Source organism: Emydura macquarii, unplaced genomic scaffold (genome assembly GCF_026122565.2).
Source record: "Emydura macquarii macquarii isolate MOO-44397 ecotype Brisbane River unplaced genomic scaffold, CSIRO-AGI_Emac_v2 contig_1363, whole genome shotgun sequence".
NCBI lineage: Eukaryota > Metazoa > Chordata > Testudines > Chelidae > Emydura > Emydura macquarii.
The window spans coordinates 1,675,799-1,696,931 of NW_027131500.1; the positions used below are offsets into that span (position 1 = coordinate 1,675,799).

The window sequence follows — 21,133 nt, forward strand, 5'->3', positions numbered from 1 at the left end:
TATTTAGTGACTTCCCAGGCAAGAGATTGGTACGGGGCTGCAGACTTTAGACTCAATCCAAAGATCTGATAGAGGGAACTGCATGGGGAAGATTTGTGCTATCAGATGGGTTCTTCACCCCTACATTGACCTCTGAGTAGAAGTTATTGCAATGTCTGACTTAAACTAGTGTTAAGATGAAGCAAAGTCCTTCTAGATGTCTTGGAGTTATTTAAACAGGGTCTAGGTAACAGTGTAAATTGGACAATTAAAATACACCCTGAAACTTCCCACATCTGAAGGCTTGTCTCGACTTGCAAAAATGACTGAGTTTAGCTTCAGCTAAACACGTGAGCTAATCCCAGTTCAACTCCACCTCTTTCCTAGTGTAGAGATGGGAGCAATGCTGTTTAGCAATTTGGGATATAGCCTAGGCACCTATCCTTTTAGTAAAGAGTACATCTGACCCTTTCAGAATTTGTCTTCCCATATTCCTTTTTATCTCTGCTGCTCTCTTGCAATACAACAAGCTGTCAGGATGACTTAATGAGATTATATAGTATGTTTTTCCACTGTTTTTCTGGAGTTGATCATAAAATAGCTTTCTCTAATTTTCTGAGTTCAATTTGGAGACTATTGTGCCTCTGACCAGTGAGTTAACATAACTTTAGCCATCCTGTTTCTATGGTCCATACTCTGAGAGAAGCAAGTGCATGAGCCTGCAAGAAACAACTGTGTTCATACTTGCTGTTGGGTGCAAATCTTTGCTTTAGGGTGCAGACTGATTAAAGCCCAAATTTGACTAGCAAAGCAAACCGTTTCAGGATCATGTAAATATAGATGCAGTCCAACAAATGCAACCTTGATACTTTTTAAATATTACCTTGGCAAAATTAACGAACCAGTACACAAACTTTTTTCAGTTAAATAGTCTGAGGGTGAGACTTTTTTCAAAGGTGTTCTTCATTCTGATCCCATTGAAGTCTGTGATAAATTAGTTTAAACACGGAGTACTCACAAAAATCCCACCTTGAGGTTTTGGAGATGCATAACGGTCTCATTTCATATTGATGTAGATTTACAGATGTGCAGCAAAGTCAGCTGGTAGCTGGTCTCCAAAGCTTGTCAAGGAATAATTTTTTTCCTCTTTCCTGTAGTCTGCCAAATGGAGAGGAGTGGTACAAATCTACTAAATCTATTCATAATGCTGAAGAAAAGGAGGGGCTTTGAGAGGGCTCTCACAGAATTCAAGAAATGTAGGGCTGAAAAGGACCTCATGTGATCATCTAATCCCTCCTCTCCTCCCCCCCTTACTGAGGCAGGATTCCTAGACTAAACGGTTCTTAAACCTCCAGTTATGGAGATTCCACAACCTCCCTTGGTAACCTATTCCAGTACTTCACTATTCTTATAGTTAAGTTAGATATTTAAAAAAAAAAAAGTCTCCCTTGCTGCAGATTTAAACCCAATACTAGTTGCCCTACCTTCAGTGGACATGGAGAACTGATCATTGTCCCTTTCATAAACTATTTGAAACTTATCAGGTTCCCCTTTAGTGGTCTTGAAGACTAAACTATCAGTAACCCTACACTGAAACACCTATATTCATTAGAATGGAAGTAACTGCCTGTTCCAGGATGACTAGTTAGTGAGGCAATTTTAAATTGTGATTTTTGTTTGTTTTGAAATAGCAAAATTATTCAATAAGATGGTGTTTCCTTTTGATCAATTATTATACTGCTTTTTTTTAAAAGGACAAAAATGTTAGGGGGTTTTGTAGAAACATTAACAGTAAATATCTGTTTATATCATGGTAAAAATTTTCCATTAAGTATCCAACCTCCAGTCTGCAAGTTGGAACTAGAGGTCTTGGGCTGACAAGAATGGACAACTGTTGCAAGCTATACTGTGGAACTGTGATGGCTTGTGCACCGCTTCTGTTTACTGTGCTTTAGCTAGCTATTGGTATTGTACTGTATTTATGGCAAATTGAGGAAAATCTGAGTGGAATAAAAAATGTTGCTTCCTACCCAAGGTGCACAGCTTTAATCTGATTCTTTTCAATATGCACATAAGCTTCTGAATACCTAACTACTCTTTATCACAAAAATAACTTCTATCCTGTGGAATAAGAAAATGGATCATTCTGAATTGTACATGTGTCAACAGTAAGCCAAAAGTCAGAACTCAAATCTGTCCAACATTTGATTTTAAAAAACAAAACAAACCAAAAAAACCTCCCTATGCTATTCTGAAATTTCTTTGTTTTGTCCAAGTATTTAAAGGATGAGAATACCTTTTACAAATAAAATAAAATAAATTTGAGTCTGGGTTGTGCGCTATAGTTGAGAAGTGTGGCAATAAACCTTTGTACTACAAATTATAATTACTGTGAAAATTAAATTTAATTATCTCTCTTCTATCCTGCTTGGCATTTTCACTTGCAGAAAGCAATCCTTCCTGATACAGAAGATGTTCTGATCTCATTCTTGCCCCTGGCCCATATGTTTGAAAGAATTGTGGAGGTAGGAATCAACATGTACTACATAACTATTCAGAAATCTCACTTTTTTGCAGAATGCATGTGTCTTGAGCCCCAGTGACACACACGTTTCCTTTTTGCCTCTTGCACACATGTTTGAAAGACTAGTTCAGGTAAGTGTCTGAAGAAAGCAAATTGTCCGGATAATCTGAGTATTGGGTATTTAATTTCCCTGTTAACTGCAAGCTTTAGTTTTACTGAAAAGGTAATTTCAAGAGTAAGTTTAAGAAAACTGTATAAGGAATCATTATATCTTCTTTCAAAATACTTATGCTGGCTGGGACTCATTCTCCAACTCAACTGGTGCTGCATTGAAATGCCTCGCTTTTAATTTGCAATGATCGTGACCTAGCCATAATAATCTGCTAATAGTTATGCTCTCAAATTATGCAAATTTAACTTAAACTCAATAGAAAAACACTACCAGTTCCAAGAATCCCATTTCCAGGAAGTGATGATGGGATTTTTGCTTTTGGTCTCATAATGGACAAGTTCCTCCATTCTTTCCAGAAGTGCAATTCTTGTAATTGGAGGTTTTTTCATTGGCTTTTAAAATGGCTAATGAAACTTGGAGCTGGTAGGCCATGCTGTCTAGTATTCTGGCAAAGTCTCAGAGCCCCTAATTTTGGGGTAAGGGATTTGACAGATCTCTGTTAATAAAATTAGTCTGGATTATGGGTTTCACTGAGTTCTCAATTACACAAATGCTAACGTGGATACAAGCTTGCTAAATCACGTGAATACTCCATATTCATGGAACGTCATGCGACTGTTGTAATGCAAGTTCTCAAAGACCAGCAGTGGCTATCTAATATAGTTATGGCACACATGGCAGAAGCCAGAGCCTGTAAGAAGACTGAAATGAGAAGATGCTGGCTCCCTAAATTTCAAGCAAGAGGGGATATCCTCTAGATCATATGTAGTCTAGAGGATTGAGCACAGGGGTGGAAACTGGAAAACCTAAGTCCTAATCCTTATGTCCCTAATTGGCCTTAATACTCTGCCCTTACAACACCCTACATCTAATTAAGCTTCTCTACCACCATTAGGCAGGTAAATACTGCTACCCATATTCATAGATGTGAGGCAAGGAGGAATTGCCTGGAACTTAATGTGGTACAGTAAATTATGCATGGGTTTGGGAGGAGTTAAACTTAATAAAAGCCAAAACTATCCAAGGCTACTGTTTGAAGTGCAGTGTTTTGGAATGCATAAAACATACCATTATCTATCTTCAACACCACCAACCATGAAGGGAACCAGTATACTCCATTTTGCAGATGAGGCCAAGCAACTTAGTAAATGCTGCACAAATTCTGTGACTGACCCCAGAGTAGAACTGAAACCTTAAGATTCAGTCCTATGCTGTGACCACAACTCTTGACCCTGCTTAGTGAAGGGAGGCTGAAGTGGAGACTAGGTGGACCAAATAAATGATAGTGCACACCGTACAGAACTATGGTGGTGGTGTAGAGGTAGGGTGACCAGACATCCCAATATTATCAGGACTGTCCTGATATTAGGGTCTTTATCCTATATATGTAACTATACGCCACCCCAAAAAAGTCCTGATTTTTTTACACATGCTATCTGGTCTTCCTGAGTAGACAATATATGAATAGTCTGCATACCAGTGACTTGGTGTACCAAGCTGTTATAAAATGAGGGTGGGCAGGTGTTACGAAGGCAGTTAGAAGTTTGGACTATCAGAGTCTTATTTCCAACTTTGGAGTTGGGTTCACTCACCTCCTTTTTTCCAGCTTTCAGATGTCCGTTGCAGTTTAAAAATCAAGAAGGCCTTTCCCTTGGTTGAGTTGCAATATTAACTCTAAACGTCTGTTAATGTTTAGAATGCAAAGGCTAGGAGTGCTGGTGCTGTGCTGTGAGGGGAATAGGGGGAGTATTCTTAGAGGGGATGGGAACTGATTCAGCATGAAGAGATTACCACTGTGGAATTGACTAGTAGTTACTGAAGCTCAGTTCTACCAATGCTTTTATATTCTCACTTGAAGTGTAGCAGTCACCTCGCTAGAGCCAACTATCTGAACTGGCTGTTCCTGGCTTTCTCAGAGTTCAGCAGTCTGTAGTGGCTTGCAGAATCATGAATGTTCTGAAGATTTAGGAAACTTCAACTTCCTATCTACATCTGGTTAGCTGTGTAAACCTATCTTTCTACAGTATGTCCTTGAGTGCTATGTAGTCCAGGTATTTGTAAGAGTACTCTGCTTTAAGTTGTCTTGACAGACACACTGATTGAATGCATTTAGAAGGAATTTAGTAAGCAGAGTTATGGCTTTCAATTTCTAACTCTTCCTTTGTTTAAGGAAACATAATTTGGAGCTCAGAAATTCTGAAATTCAGATCTGTATCCCAAATTTCACAGTGGTGGGTGGCAGTTAGATTTCTACTTGAACAGTGCATCCAACAGCTCTAGACTGAAACCTAACCTACCTCCCATTTTCAGATATAGGAAAGGTGGTGCTGTCTTATATTTCTATCTTCAGTACTTCAGTAGCTGAAAAGCTTTTCCAGGATGAGATCACTGTTACCACCTCCAAACATAAAATCTACATAAGCTACCCAGGCAGCCATTCATCACAATCTTGTGCTGGGGGAATGCAGACTTTCATTTGTTCCCGCCAGTGTTGGCGTCTAACTTCGATTGCACGTGTAGCAGCTCACTGGGCTACCACTTGACTAATAGTTAGCCCCACTATAACACACACCACTCTAAATGATTAATAAGAACACCTTAACTCATTCAGGCATGGGGAAAATTGAGAAGGCATCATTCCAGACAATAGCTGTTCTAGCCCAGCAATCTTTAAAATCCCTCACTCAGTTGGCTGGGGACAGTAAGTGGGAAAAGTCATTGAAAGAAAAATGGCGTCTTGCCATCCCTTATAGGTACATCACCTGAAATAACTAACAGTAAGCAAACAATTGACAAGACAGGTTAGCTATGCTAATGTACTATAATCATTGTGGTATGAGGTGGTAGTAGTAGTTGCAACATTTGCTGTCTTCAGGATAGTGGTAAGTAATGGCTGAAAGACTGAGTGGCTTCTAGATGAAACCACACTGAAGTAAGAAACTTTTATTAGCAGATTGCTTGCGACAAGGTAGAGGAAACTAGCAAATGTTTTTGCTCTGAGTCTTAATTAAGCTGGCTAATGTGAAGTGTGCAGCAGCCATCAGGAGTGCTACAGTCTTAATCCCAACACTTTCCTCCTCTCCCTTTACAGCCTGAGCACTAGGTAGGTCTGTTCCTGCTTCTCTACCCTCTTTCCATACATCACAGGATGTCACTTTAACTGGAAGGGCCCTGGCAGCCAGCAGTAGACTCTTGCTGCTGAGTACGCAGCAACTTGGCTGTTGGCCATCCAGTAGGAGTACTTGAAAAAGACGGTCCAGTGTGGGAAGGAGTTGGCAGCAGAGGGGCAGTGGGACTCTGCATTTGGCGTAGAGTACAGGAGACTTCGAGTGGAAACAGGAGGGCTTTCAGTTGCTAGTGAGGGGAGAAACCACCCACTGTTGCAGAGAGGGTGACCTGATATTTCTGAAACAGGAATGTCCTGTTTTTGTCACCTGTCTCAGTGCTCGGTCCACATTGAAAAGCTGGTTGAGTCTTCTAAACCCCGGCAGACTCTGGCCACTTGAAGGGATTGTAAACCAATGAACCTGGCAGGCTGAATGCACTGCCACCTTATGCAGGTGATTTGGTGTCTGCCTGAACAGATGTGCAGAGGAAGAATGCACCATATAGTGGAAGAGCATGGGTAGAGGGTGAGGGATGTTGAGCCCAAGATACTATGTTGCAGATGTGGGGGGAGAAGAGAACAGACAAATCTGAGGACAAGGAAAGACAAGCATAGACAACAGCTGAGGAGGAAGGTAGAGACCAGCAATAATCTGGTAGGGAGACGCCTAAAAGGGGGGGGGGCCATACAGATACAGGGTAAACCATAACAGGGGGTTGGGATTAGAGAGGTTAAACACAGTTCAATGTAGTCCTATTTCCTTTTCCATTTTCAGCCCAAAAGAGGGTGAGCTTGCCTACTCTTCCCTTCCCCCTCCTTGAGAAAAACATTTCTCCTCTGTTGCCAGAATTGTCCCAGGCACACCTGGACCACTTACCATATCTCCCCCCTTCGAATCCTCCCCTGTTCCACAGAAGAATGGAAAACCAAAGTGCAAAAGAATAAAACAAGTGGTGAAGATTGACTGACTCCATATTGTCAGACTGAAAATGCTACCCTAAGTGCAGACATGGGAATTTCTTGCCCTTCAGTAGTGAAGCAAAGTAAATGGGAACAGAGTGCTTCGTATTTGGTTTCAGTATTTTAATAGATGGGTCTAGACTGGCTGTAGTCAGAAGTACTGCTTTGCCACTGCCTGCTTTTCAGTACTTGCCATCACTTGCCTACCTGGCCAGTGCTCTGCAGCCACTGTGGCTCACTTCTGCAACTACGCTCCTCCCCCATGCTTTATCCCACTGTCTTAAGGTCTCTGGCCTACCTCTGCAGCTGCCAGTCTCCGTTGATGCTTCATCTTTCCTGTCCTACCCCAAACTGGCTACCCTGACCTGAAACACTTCTCCAGAAGCTCCCTCCCACTGCCACCACTTCAGTCCCACTGTAACAATTGGGACACCTTAAGGTGGACTTAGTATGGGTGGAGTGGAAGCTGCCAAGACTAGATAAAATACTGGATCATCAGTTTAACCTGCTCTAAATGTTTCTTGCTCATGTATTAAAAGAATTTTACTCTTAACAGTGTGTGATTCTCTGCCATGGAGCTCGGATAGGATTCTTCCAGGGGGACATCAGACTACTTATGGATGACTTGAAAACACTGCAGCCAACGGTATTTCCTGTAGTGCCAAGATTGCTGAACAGAATGTTTGACAAAGTAAGTTTAGCATTAATCTATAACTTGATCAAATTAAACTGAAAACCACTTTCCGAAGACGGCGCCAGTAGTGGGGTAGGACTAGCTAGCTACCAAAATCTGGGATGGGTCATTAATGTCTAAAACATGTGCCTCCATATACAATATTATTAACCTAACTTTCTAAGGATTGACACGGTAGTTAAAGGTTGACTGTGTTAGATATCTCCAAAGAGGCAGCACATCTGGTGGAGACTGGACTGAGTCGGACCTGGGTTCTAGTTACTAGCAGAACTGTACTGCTGTGTGGCTTTGAGCAAGTCACTTAGGGCTTAGCTCCATAAATACTTAAGTCATGGCAAGCAGGGGGGTAAATCTACCCCACGCTGGCCTGATGTGTGCCAAGTGTTCACATGGGCCCTGCTGACCTGGACCAAAAGTTCTTTAATGTATTTTAATCTACCCTGGTTTCAAAGCAGGGTAAAGCAAAGTACACTAAGGAACTGCTGGTCCAGGTCACAGGGTCCATGTGAATACAGTAGAAACTCAGTTACAAACACCAGAGTTAAACTGACCAGTCAACCACACACCTCATTTGGAACCAGAAGTACACACAATCAGGCAGCTGCAGAGAGGAAAAAAAAGCAAATACAGTACTGTTAAATGTAAACTACTTTTAAAAAAAAAAAAAAAAAAAAAAAAGCAGCATTTTTCTTCTGCATTGTAGTGTTTCAAAGCTGTTTTAAGTTAATGTTCAGTTGTAAACTTCTGAAAAAACCACCATAACATTTTATTCAGAGTTACGAACATTTCAGAGTTACGAACACCCTCTGTTCCTGAGGTGTTTGTAATTCTGAGGTTCTACTGTACTTAGTGCAGATCTGGCTAATGCATGGTAGAGTCACCCCAGCTTGTCATGAATTAAATAGTAATGTAGATAAGCTCTTAGGCTTCCCATCTGGGACAAGATATTTCTCTAAGGCTTCTGAGGAAAATTCACCTTTTTAGAAAGTTTTTTTTTTTTTTTTTTTTTTAATGTGCTTTGCCATAAGAATGAAGGAACAGTATCTTATGAACTTTCTAATACAAGATTTAACTCCATTCATATTAGATCTTTGGACAAGCCAATACTTCACTTAAAAGGTGGATCCTGGACTTTGCTTCCAAGAGGAAAGAAGCAGAACTTAGAAGTGGCATAATTAGAAAGAACAGTCTGTGGGATAAACTGATTTTCCGCAAAATACAGGTATGCTTGATGCTGTCTCTGCTCACCCATAATTCTCTGGTTATAAATTGGAAAATTACTTCTTACTAGTTCTAATGCAAAGAAACATTATGAAATAGGTTCTTCTAAAATAGCTGTTCTCAAACTGTGGGTCGGGACCCCAAAGTGGGTCATGACCCCATTTTAATAGGGTTGCCAGGGCTGGTGTTAGACTTGCTGGGGCCTGGGACTGTAGCCGAAGCCTGAGTCCCACTGCCCTGTGCTGAAGCCCAGTTCAGCCCTGGGTGGCAAGGGTCAGGTTACAGGCTTCCCCCTCAGGCCCCCCCCCTCCCCAGGGTAGTGTAGTAATTTTTTGGGGGCCAAAGGGGGTCACGGTGCAATGAAGTGTGAAAAGTGCTGTCCTAAAACACAAATCTTGATTCAGAGAGGTGAACAAATAGCGCAGAATATCTGAGTAATCTTTCTTTTCTCTACAATGAATATTGATTGCTGTGTGCTGTACAAAGGCCTCAAATCTTGATTATCCTTTCTCTAATAGTGGATTGTCTAGGCTCTCTGAAATGCTTAAACTGTGAAACTTCCTACCAGCATCCTAACTGAATGTTTAGCAATATCTAAGGGATTTGTCTAGTGGCCTTGATATTGGTCTCCAAAGCACTTTCTAATAATTTAGCTGTAGGCGTCAGACCATAATTATTCACATCATTTTGAGTGAGGTGATTAGCTGGGACTGTTTTCAGTTTGGATAAAGGATGTATTGGCCAGTCAAGTGTCAGAACCCATGGCTACATATGTATGTGAAACTCCAAGTAAGTTGTTTTGCATAGTATTGAAGATCCATTTTAATCCCAGATGACCTGTGCCACTGATTGTTCCTCCCCGTACTGTAACATGTCTAGCATGGTTAACCAGAGCAGTTTCACTCTCTCCCATCCTCCCTACAGTATGACTGCTGCAAAGCCAAACTCCACAGTGGAGCCATGGCATAGGACTCTGTAGACTGCGTGCAGTAACAGCATAGTGTTGTCTTTGTGGGTAGTGATTGCAGAAAGTGGCTGCAAATAACTGAGTTTAGTACAAAAGGATAATGCACATGATAAAAAGGTTATTCTTCTAGGCCAGGATACCTTTTAAAACTAGACAGGGGTGCCTAGCGCTATGGTTTCTCTGGTGACTCTTATTGGTGGGAGAAGGTCTTCTGAAACTCACTAAAATGTTGTTAGTGTCTAGAATACTGTGTCTGTCTCTTTTTAGGCAAGTCTTGGAGGGAAGGTAAGACTAATGATCACTGGAGCAGCTCCTGTGTCTGCAAGTGTGTTGACCTTCCTAAGAGCAGCTCTTGGTTGTCAGGTGAGTTGAGGTTTCAGAGTTTAAATTGCATGCATACAGGTCTGAGTACTAAATACTGGCTAGAAATATACTCATCAAGAGCTTGCAACATGAGTTCTTAAGAATTTTGCTATTTTGGTCAATTAGCTCTAATGCAATATATTCCAGTAATGGAGCATGCCTGGTACACTGATTCTACTGAAAAATGTCTAATGATTAATCTTTGGAATTGTACCTGAAGGCTGAGGCAGAAGGACATATTTATAAACTACACCTCTCAAAATTCACAACTCACTGGATCTCTCTAATAATCCTACTGCTTTCTCTGGTGTGTTGGCATCCATAGCAGTACCCTTAAAATGTCTTTGTATTATGAAAAGATACTCAATGGTGGCATGAGATTCCATGGGGTTTTTTTTCCCCACTCCATATCAAATGTGACTAGTTTCCAAGTCGCTCTTCTAAATAAAAGCCCTTGCATATAAAATTCTGGCTGGATTTCCTTGTAATTGGAGTATATGCTAACTAAACCTTGAACACTTCAGTTGGATCTGGGTAACTAGTGTCAGTGAGGCTGAAATATCCCAGTTTAACTCTGGGAGCATTTGGAAGGCTGGCAGTTTAAAACCCCACTCCCTTAGACAGAGGAATTGAGTAGGAATAGAGGTGTGTGTTTTACCTCTATTTCCCACTGGAAACAACGGGCCCTTCAGTTTAGCAGAGAAAGGTATAACACAAACCAGTGGCTAGAAGCTGAAACAAGACACATTCGGGCTGGAAATAAGGTGCATTTTTTTTTAACAGTAAGTAATTAACAATTGGAACAATTTACTAAGGGTCATGGAGGATTCTGTCACTGACTACTTTTAAATAAAGATTGGATATCTTTCTAAAAGGTATGCTCTAGGAGTTTTGGGGCTGTTCTATGGCCTCTGCTATAAAGGAGTTCAGACTAGATAATCACAATGGTTCCTTCTCGCCTTGGAATCTATGAAGGGAATGCCACATAGAGTACAACTACACTTGCCAATGTGGCAGGAGTATAGTGCCCTCAGCTTAGGTGGAACTGTAGTTGGCTGGCAATTGGCAGTCAGCAAAAACCATCTTAACCTGGCCAAGTTGGGTTCAGTGTTTCATCTTTCTGCTACTGAACTTCAGCTTGTCAGCAGCAAATGGGGAAGGGGAAGAACACAGAGGGAGGATGCAGGATTCCTGAAGCTCTGGCTTTGTGGGATCCTGACTCAGAAGAATGAAGATTTAATGTGCAAAAAAAGTAGACGTGCTCATGACAAGACCCTCCAGGGCCTCTTAAAATTAGTAAAGCTGTAGCACTACTATTTTATGCAATTTAGAATTTTTTGGGTTGGGGGAAATCACACCTATTTTACTCCTACTAAATAGCTTCTATTGGAGTAAGCACTCTTCAGAAAAACTCCAGGAAACAATAACTTTGCCAAATCCAAACTTGAACAAGTGCTGGTTTATTTCACACACAGTACACATGAGCCCCACTGCAACTAAGACCAGAGATTTGAGGCAATTAATGTCCATTGGTTCAGGAAGGACTGAACCATTTATCTCACCAGAGGATATTTTCACTCTGTGTCCTATCCTTAATTCCCTCTTATCTGGCCTGGCCCTCCTTCAACACTTCAATTGCAGAAACCAGTTTGAGGAGAAGTGGATTCTACTCTTCCCTCTGATTTGCAGTCACAGTTCTTCCAATGGTGGAACAGGAGCTACCTCTTCACTGGACATATCCAGTTCTCCAGCCAAGCCTTCCCCCAGGGGAATCCAGCCCAGACAGAACCATAGGAGAACTTGGAGTGTCCTTCTCGTTACAGCTACCGAGGGAACCATAGGTACTCTATGCCTGTGGGGTGGAGGTGGCCGGGTTGATCCTTTGTATTGGCCTTGTTGTACTCCTTGGAATTTATTTAAAGAGATTATATGGATCTGTGCAAAAATCTCACCAACCCACTTCTACCAGCCAATACCAACTAGCTCTGTCAGAGTTCAGAGGAAGAAGTCAAACTGGATCCACCAGTCTTAACAGATGTGTCATCCTCCTCACCTGTTCAGACAGTTGCTCCATCATTCTCTTCCCTGCCTGATGATCACACTCTGTGCCAAGAACTGTTAACAGGTGTTGTTTGGAGTTTAGCTACCTCTTGAGGAGGTCCAGGACAAACATGGTCTATTTGACATCCTACAACCCTGTGGCCCTCCCACTTCCATTTTGGAATCCATGGGTCTCTGTGGGCCTCTGCCTCCCATACCCTTATCCTGGAAAGGCTTGAAAAATGTTTTCATGCAAGCTAAAGGGCTGGAGTTCTTCTTTACCCACCCATTGTTCAACTGCATAGTGGCGCAGGCAGCTACAGAGAGCTCCATGATATAGCACGAAGTCTGCTCCACCTGACAAAGGCACTAAATGCCTTGATCTCTTGGGGAGTAAAGTATTCATCAGCTAGTCTCCAATTGATTTGCTAACTAGCAATACTATTAGCAAGTGATTTTTTTTTTTCTAGAATTCAGAGACCAACTTCCCCAGGAAGATGGGGCTCAGTTCTAGGCCCTCATTGGTTGGTGTCTAAGAAAGCTGTGTCCACTGCTGCTTGAAGTTGATTTTGCATCTAGAGCAATTCTGTCATGACCAAAATCTTCACCCAGTGGGGTACAGAATCTTGATCTTTTCACCTCCAAACATTCTCTTCTGGTCCAGAGTAGCCTTAGGGTAAGACTCCAGGGGTTATCCTGAATGGACCATCTAAAATATGCCTTTCCTCCCCATCCACCTGCTACCCAGGGTCTCCAAAAATTCACCACAACAGGACCAGGGGGATCCTTATCGCACCCAATTGGCCCAGACAATTTTGCTTTGTAGACCTTCTACAAATGTTATCCTATATTCCCATCTATATTCAGCTCTTTCCAGATCTGACTCAGAAGGGCAGGATCAAACATCCCAACCCAGACTTTTCATTTCACAGGCTGATATTTGGATGGGTATGAGACCTAGAACATTCATGTTCAGAAGCCACTTGAACTATCCTCAATCACAGAATTTTTCTAGGGAAGACTATTTTCTGCTATATAGCAAAAAGGAGGTGTTTCTGTACCTGGTGACAACAGAATCGGCAAGTATTTTGGGTTTTTTAAGACTGTCCCTCAGTGTTGGGGCTTTCTGTTAGTTTGCTGAAGGCCCACCTGGCAGAAATAAGTGCCCTCCATCCTCCAGTTGAGGGTTGCTCTCTTTACTTGCCCTTCCACTATTTGATTCCTGAAAGATGTCGTCAGCACCTTCCCATCAGTGATGAAGCACACACAACAGTGGGACCTCAACCTGGTGCTCTGAGCTCTTACCAGACCAGTCTTTGAACCAAGGGCTGCATGTTCTGTCAAATCTTTCCATGAAGGTTGCTGTTTTAGCTTCTATCACCTTAGCCGGACAGGTGAGCAAACTAGGAGCATTCATGGCTGACCTGCCATACACCATATTTCATAGAAAGTGCCCCTTCATTATTTCCACCCAAACCTCATCCCAAGCTAATCTTCAGTTTTCACATGAACCAACATTTCTCTGAGGTTTGTGGAAAGAATACTGATGCTTACAGTGAAAAGAGGCTGCACTCCCTCCACATGAAACTGGCCTTGATCCTTTTATCTGCAAGAACTAAACGAATTAGGAAAACAGACTACTTGCTGCTATAGCAGCACGGTTGCATTATCAGTCCAGAGACACTCTAAGTGGATTTCTGGATGCATTATTCAGTGTTTCAGTTGGCAGGTATTCCTCCCCAACATGGGGTGAGAGCCCACTTTACAAGAGCATAAGTAACCTCTACAGTAGCTCTGAGACCTTACAATACCAGACATTTGTAAGGCAGCTACTTAGTCCTAACCATGCCTTTTGCAAAACATTACACCCTAGTTCAGGCTTTTGGCAGATGCAGCTGTGGTATCAGCAGTGTTAGACATCTATACCAATTGCATTGTCACCCTCCTCGTCTGAATACTGCTTATCAATCACCCACATGTGGAATATATGCAGAAACCAGCACTTGAAGTAATGGAGGTTAATTACCTGTGACTGGAGGCTCTTCAAGATGTCTGGTCCCGATCTGTATTCCACTACCCACCTTCCTTCCCCCTCTTTTTTTCCAGTAAAAGAAGGAAATGGAGGTGTTGGTCAATACTGCCCCTTATGCCCCCTGTTCAGAGCACAAGGAGAGTAGCTGTACACACACACATATCAATGAACACTATTAGTTCTAAATCTCCGGTCTCAGGCATACCCATCCCTCAGGTGGAATACAAATAGGGACCACATGTCAAAACCTCCAGTTACTACAGGTAAGTAACCTCCATTTCCTCCATGTTTAGTCAATTTCTGAAAATGGTTTTGACTGGGACTAAATCATCTTGTGCAGGATTTGTAATGCTGGTCGACAGGCCTTCTTTTCTATTTTTAAAATAGTTACTTTCTGCCTCTTGGTGTCATAAGGCTTAATTTACTAATGCTGTAATGCACCTGCATCTTCTGAAGAGCTCCACTCAACTTGAGCACAGCATACCATTCTTAGTGCTTGTATGAAGTGTATAGGTACTTCATTACTTCCCACTTGTGACACTTCAAGTTAGAGTTTTAAAACACAATTGCAATAGATGGTATCAAGTAATATTTGAACTTGGCAGCTTCCCTCTTGTAATTTGTAATCTAAATATGCTACACTCAACTCTAAGTTGAACTGTACAGAACTAAAGATCAAATTACAATTTCTCTATTTTACTTTAAAATTGAAACTATAAATTGACAGATGTCAAGGTCCCTTGAACAAGGTCTCTTACTTTTGTTTCAATTGAATAGTTCTACGAAGGCTATGGACAAACTGAATGCACAGCTGGATGCTCCCTGACAATACCTGGTGACTGGACCGCTGGTATGGCTTCTCTAATTTTCTTTTGAGTGAACTACTTTAGTCATTTGTTCCAGATGTTGTGGTAATCACTTACATGGTCACTTAACTGTCCTTAAAGCTGTCCCTGCAGTATAGTAACAGACTACTTTAGTTCTCAAGTGCAATAGGAGAGACTTCACTTGAAGCAAGCTGCCCACCTATAACTGGATGTGAACATAATGGTTCAGTCTTGTAACAGAAGACTTTTTTTCTATGGCTTTAAGGAAAGTTAAAACGTGGGTCATAATGTTCTTTTTCTGTACATTGTCTAGTTCCTATAAAATTGTGTAGAGAATTTGAATCTGGTGTCTACAAACATACCATTTGAAACACTGGTACAGTACTTGTTTCTCTCAAAGCAGATAAGTGTTTTTCCTGTTCTCTGATGTAGTTACAACCTCGAGCCATCTGGTGAGCTAAAATCAAATAGCCTTAAATCTGAAGTTGCAGTGACTTCAGTGTCAAGTGTCCTAGCTTGCTTCTGAAAGGGCATTCTCCATATCCTGAGGGAGAACTTGCACTTCATGTTGGGATCAGACTCTGGATATGTTTGATGTAAAAGTTCATGTCCCAACAGGACTTAAGTCTAGACCAGATTAAGACACTGCAGCTCATTTTATAGCCACAAGTCTCAATTGGTTTTCACTGTGAAATCATGATACGGTGTTAGACCATTCTTTGAAAAACCCAAACTACTGCCTTGTGGTAATAATGCTTCTGTAGATTCCCAGTGACAAAAGGTGCACTCTTCTTGCAATATGTTCATCCCCACCTCAGCCACCCCTGTTCTTAAATTCGGTTTTTCCAGGCTTCTGTTAGCCAGCATGGGCTGTGAAGTGAGGAAGGATGGCCTTGACTTGCCCAGCATGACATTAAGTCTGTCAGACCTAAGAAATATACTGACACGTGTTGGTATTTTTAGACTTTTTATTCCTAAAACGCTAAACTTGAAAGGGTATGGTAAGCAACCTGAACATAAATGCACTATTTAAGTCTATCTGTTCTGTTAATAGGTCATGTTGGAGCTCCAATGCCTTGCAATCTCTTAAAGCTTGTTGATGTAGAAGAAATGAATTACTTTGCTGTCAAAGGAGAGGGTGAGGTGAGTAATGCTTAAGGGTCTATAAAATCTTCTTTGGAAACCTCCTTATGCAACCTCTCTAGCCATCTAGTGAGCTAAAATCAAATAGTCTTATATTTGAAGTTACTGAGGTTAATAGGTGCTTGACAAAAGTAGCTCACCTAGTCTACTTCTGACTGGTGTTTGATTGTTAGCTGCATAAACATGATGGATCTCTACCAGGAGATCCAAGCTATTCTCTCTCAATGACACTGGAGCAGGTTAAGAACATAAGAACAGCAATACTGGGTCAGACCAATGGTCCATCTAACCCCCAGTATCCTATGTTCTGACAGTGGCCAGTGCCAGGTGCTTCAAAGGGAATGAATAGGACAGGTAATCAAGTGTTCCATCTCATCGGCCATTGCCAGCCTCTGGCAAACAGCAATCCCTGCTTGTCTTGGCTAATAGCCATTGATGGACCTGTTCTTCATGAACTTATCTAATTCTTTTTGAACCCTGTTATAGTATTGGCCTTCACAACATCCTCTGGCAAGGAGTTTCACAGGTTGACTGCATTGTTTGAAGATGTACTTCCTTTTGTTTGTTTTAAACCTGCTGCCTATTAATTTCATTGGTGACCCCTAGTTTTTGTGTTAGGAGAAGGAGTAAATAACACTTCCTTATTTAGTTTCTCCACACCAGTCATGATTTTATAGATCTTTATCATATCCCCCCTTAGTCATCCCTTTTTCAAGCTGAAAAGTCCGTCTTATTAATCTCTCCCTCCATATGGAAGCTGTTCTGTACCTTAATCATTTTTGTTGCCCTTTTCTGTACCTTTTCCAATTCCAAAGATCTTTTTTGACATGGGGCGACCAGATCTGCACGCTGTATTCAAGATGTGGGCGTATTATGGATTTATAAAGAGGCAATACGATATTTCCTGTCTATCCCTTTCCTAATTTCCAACATTGTTAGCTTTTTTGTTTGCTGCTACTCATTGAATGGATGTTTTCAGATAATATGACTCAAAGATGCCTTTCTAGAGTGATAACAGCTAACTTAGACCCCATCATTCTATATGTACAGTTGGGATTGTTTTCCAGTGTGCTTTACTTTGCATTTATCAATATTGAATTTCATCTGGCATTTTGCTGTCTGCTTTGGACTTGACTATCTTGAATAGTTTTCTCATCTTCCAATTTTGCCACCTCACTGTTTACCCCTTTTTCCAGATCATTAATGAATATATTGAACAGTACTGGTCCCAGTACAGACCCCTGGGGGACAACACTATTTAACTCTCTCCATTCTGAAAACTGACCACTTATTCCTACCCTTTGTTTCCTATCTTTTAACCAGTTAGTGATCCAGGAGAGGATCTTTCCTCTTAGCTCATTACCACTTACTTTGCTTAAGAGCCTTTGGTGAGGGACTTTGTCAAAGGCTTTCTGAAAAACTAAGTACACTATCTCCACTGGATCACCCTTGTCTACATGCTTGTTGATTCTTCTTCTTCTCCCCCCCCCCCCCCAAGAATTCTAGCAGATTGGTGAGGCATGATTTCCCTTTACAAAAGCCATGCTGACTCTTCCGCAACAAATTGTTTGTCTGACAATTCTGTTCTTTACTATAGTTTCAACCAATTTGCCTGGTAGTGAAGTTAGGCTTAATAGCCTGGATTGCTTCTGGAGCTCTTTCTTTAAAAATTGGTATCACATTAGCTATCCTCCAGTCATTTGGTACAAAAACTGATTTAAATAAGAGGTTACATACCATAGTTACCGTTAGTTCAGCAATTTCACATTTGAGTTCCTTTAGAACTCATAGGTGGATACCATCTGGTCCTGGTGACTTATTACTGCTTAATTTATCAGTTTGTTCCAAAACCTCATTTAATGACCCTTCAGTCTGGGACAGCTCCTCAGATTTGTCACCTAAAAAGAATGGCTCAGATTTGGGAATCTCCCTCAATCCTCAGCCTTGAAGACCAATGCAAAGAATTCATTTATTTTCTCCACAATAGCCTTTTCTTCCTTGAGTGCTCCTTTAGGATCTCAGTCATCTAGTGGCCCCACTGGTTGCTTAGCAGGCTTCCTGTCTCTGATGTACTTAAATTTTTTGCTGTTAGCCAGAGACTCAAATAACTGTTCTTCAAATTCTTTGGCCTTCCTAATTCTATTTTTACACTTCATTTGTCAGAGTTTATGCTCCTTTCTGTTTTCCTTGATAGGATCTAACTTCTACTTTTTAAAGGGTGCTTTTTTGCATCCAGCTGCTTTAGCTTTGTTTAGCTATGGTGGCACTTTTTTGATCCTCTTACTATATTTTTTTAATTTTGGGTATACATTTAAATTGAGCCTCTATTATGGTGTCTTTAAAAAGTTTCCATGCAGCTTGCAGGGATTTCACTTTTGGCACTGTACCTTTTTAATTTCTCTTTAACGTCCTCATTTTTGTGTCGTTCCCCCTTCTGAAATTAAATGCTACTTTGGAGGACTGCTTTGGTGTGTTCCCCCTCCTTGCCCCCCTCCCAGATGTTAAATTGTATTATGTTTTTGTCACTATTACCAAGTGATTCAGCTATATTCACCTCTTGAACCAGATCCTGTGCTCCACTTAGAGGTAATTCTTGAGTTAGTCCTCCTCTTGTGGGTTCCAGGACTAGCTGCTCCAAGAAGCAGTCATTTAAGGTGTCAAACTTTATATCTTTATCCTGTCCTGAGGTGACATACTCAATCAATATGGGGACAGTTGAAATACCCCACTATTATTGAGGTTTTTTTATTTTTATAGACTTTCTAATCTCCCTGAGCATTTCAGTCCCCATCACCATCCTAGTCAGGTGGTCATTGGTATATCCCTACTGCTATATTATTATTAAGCATGGAATTACTATCCATAGATATTTTCTGGCATAGTTTGATTCACTTAAGATTTTTACTTCATTTGACTCTATGCTTTCTTTCACATAGTGCCACTCCCCCACCAGCATGACCTATTCTGTCCTTCCAATATATCTTGTACCCTGGTATTACTGGTGTCCCATTGATTATCCTCATTCCACCAAATCTGTGATGCCTATTTTATCAAGATCCTCACTTAATACAAGTGACGTTCCTCCCCCCTGCAGTCTGGACTGGTGTGTAGCTGTCACCCCAATTCCTCACTCCTGGACCCCAACTTACCCCGCTTTGCTGTGTGAACCACCCATGCCCAGCTTCCTATGAGTAATCAGTCCCTGGCCTAGTGAAGGAACATTTCTGGCTAGCCACTCATAGGATAGACACACACACACACACACACCCCCCCCAACACCCCCAGTCCCAGATGCAACCCCGGGAACTGCAGTCTTGCAAGGTTCGATGCTGCACACTGCGCCTTGCAAGATCATTTACATTTCTCTGTCAATTTATCATAGAAATTGAGCTCTGCAACTCTCAGGGAGGTCTCTGCGCACATTCAATCCACATGCACTCTTATATAAGACAAACAAATAAGCTTATTGATTACAGTGAGATTTTAAGTGAATCGAAGTCAGATTATTAATGCCAAGGAGTTAATCACAATGAACTAAAAGATAACTCGCATCTTAATCTAAGAATAATATTTCAGTCTGTATTCAGCTTTCCACACAGGCCGGTTGCGATGCCTCTTGCAACCAGGCTCCCCCTCCCTGTGGGTAGATTCTCAGTTTTTGGTGTTGCTTAGAAGATGGATTCCAGGGGAGAGCCCCCAGACAAAGATGCCTCCGCTTTTAACAAGTTTCCTCGACACCCCCTGGGTCAGGTGATCATCCATGTCTGATTTTTCCCTCTTGAGCCAAAGTCCTCAAAGATGGTTAGGCCAGTCCATTGTTCCTGTATGCATGCCTCTGCAGGGCGTGGAAACACAGCTTTGTGTTTGTTGGTATCTATTAAAGCCATGTGAGACACACATTTGGGGACATGACATAGCAGAGATTCATATCTGTACATGAGATTGCAGGAAATGTGCTACCATAACAATAATGTTCAGTATGTCATGAGCATTCAAAAAACACCTTACATGGCATACTTTGCATCACATAATACACAGTGTAAGGGTGAAGATGAACGATACAGAAATCACACCATAAGAGTGTACATGGGGTACAGCATGTCACAAGGAGGCACTCTACTTCACCCATCTTAGTATTTAGACTTCTAGCATTTGTATACAAGTACTTAAATTGTCATTATTTAGCTGTCTGCCATTGTGATGTGATTGAATGGGACTTTTTTTATTTTCTCATCAGACCCTACCCATATTTTATCCTCTTCCATCCTCTCCTCTTCTCTAAGACAGAGAATCTCTATTAATAGATCTCCCCTAAGGGCTGTCTGTCTGAACCTCTGCAGCTGTCTACTTTCCCCCAGCCCTTAGTTTAAAAACTGCTCTACAACCTTTTTAATTTTACATGCCTGCCATCCAGTTCCATTTTGGTTTAGGTGGAACCCATCCTTCCTGTCTAGGCTCCCCTTTTCCCAAAAGGTTCCCCAGTTCCTAATATAAACCCCTCCTCCCTACACCATCTCATCTCTGCAGTGAGAACCTGCAGTTCTGCCTGTCTACAGGCCTTGCGTGTGGACTGGAAGCGTTTCAGAGAATGCTACTGAGGCGGTCCTGGATTTCAATCCCTTACCTAGCAGGCTAAATTTGGCCCCCAGGACCTCTCATATCCTTGCCTGTCATTGGTACCTACATGTACTACGACCACTGGCTCCTCCCCAGCACTACACGTGCATCTGTCTAGCTGTCCCAAGAGATCCACAACCTTCACACCAAGCCTGCAAGTCACCATGTGGTTCTCCTGGTCATCAAACCCACTATCTGTTTCTAATTATAGTCCCCCATTACTGTTACCTGTCTCTTCCTAATAACTGGCGTTCCCTCCTCTGGAGAGGTATCCTCAGTGTGAGAAGATATCATGACATCTGGAAGGAGGGTCCCAACTATGGGATGGTTCAATCACTCTGGTCTCTAAAGCCCGTACACAGTCTCTGAGGGCTAGAAAGGAGCTGCTGGCACCGAAGGCACACATATACCACCACCCATAGGGCATGTATTCAGACATGTTGCATTTAGGGCAATAAACTGGATAGCCCCCACTCAGTTGCTGGACT

The 21,133-nt window shown here is 41.7% G+C and overlaps 1 protein-coding gene across 2 annotated transcripts in view; it reads left to right on the forward strand.

Moving 5' to 3' along the window:
• ACSL1 (acyl-CoA synthetase long chain family member 1) overlaps positions 1 to 21,133 on the forward strand; it is a 44,977-nt gene that overhangs the window by 18,353 nt on the left and 5,491 nt on the right. Inside the window, exons 10-15 of one of the 2 annotated variants that reach the window (XM_067551645.1) lie at positions 2,427 to 2,504; positions 7,298 to 7,432; positions 8,523 to 8,657; positions 9,891 to 9,986; positions 14,836 to 14,908; positions 15,940 to 16,028. In XM_067551645.1, coding sequence (XP_067407746.1) covers positions 2,427 to 2,504; positions 7,298 to 7,432; positions 8,523 to 8,657; positions 9,891 to 9,986; positions 14,836 to 14,908; positions 15,940 to 16,028 — 606 coding nt within the window. Of the gene's footprint in view, positions 1 to 2,426; positions 2,505 to 2,556; positions 2,635 to 7,297; positions 7,433 to 8,522; positions 8,658 to 9,890; positions 9,987 to 14,835; positions 14,909 to 15,939; positions 16,029 to 21,133 lie in introns of both variants that reach the window. The other variant, XM_067551646.1, reaches the window with a different exon arrangement.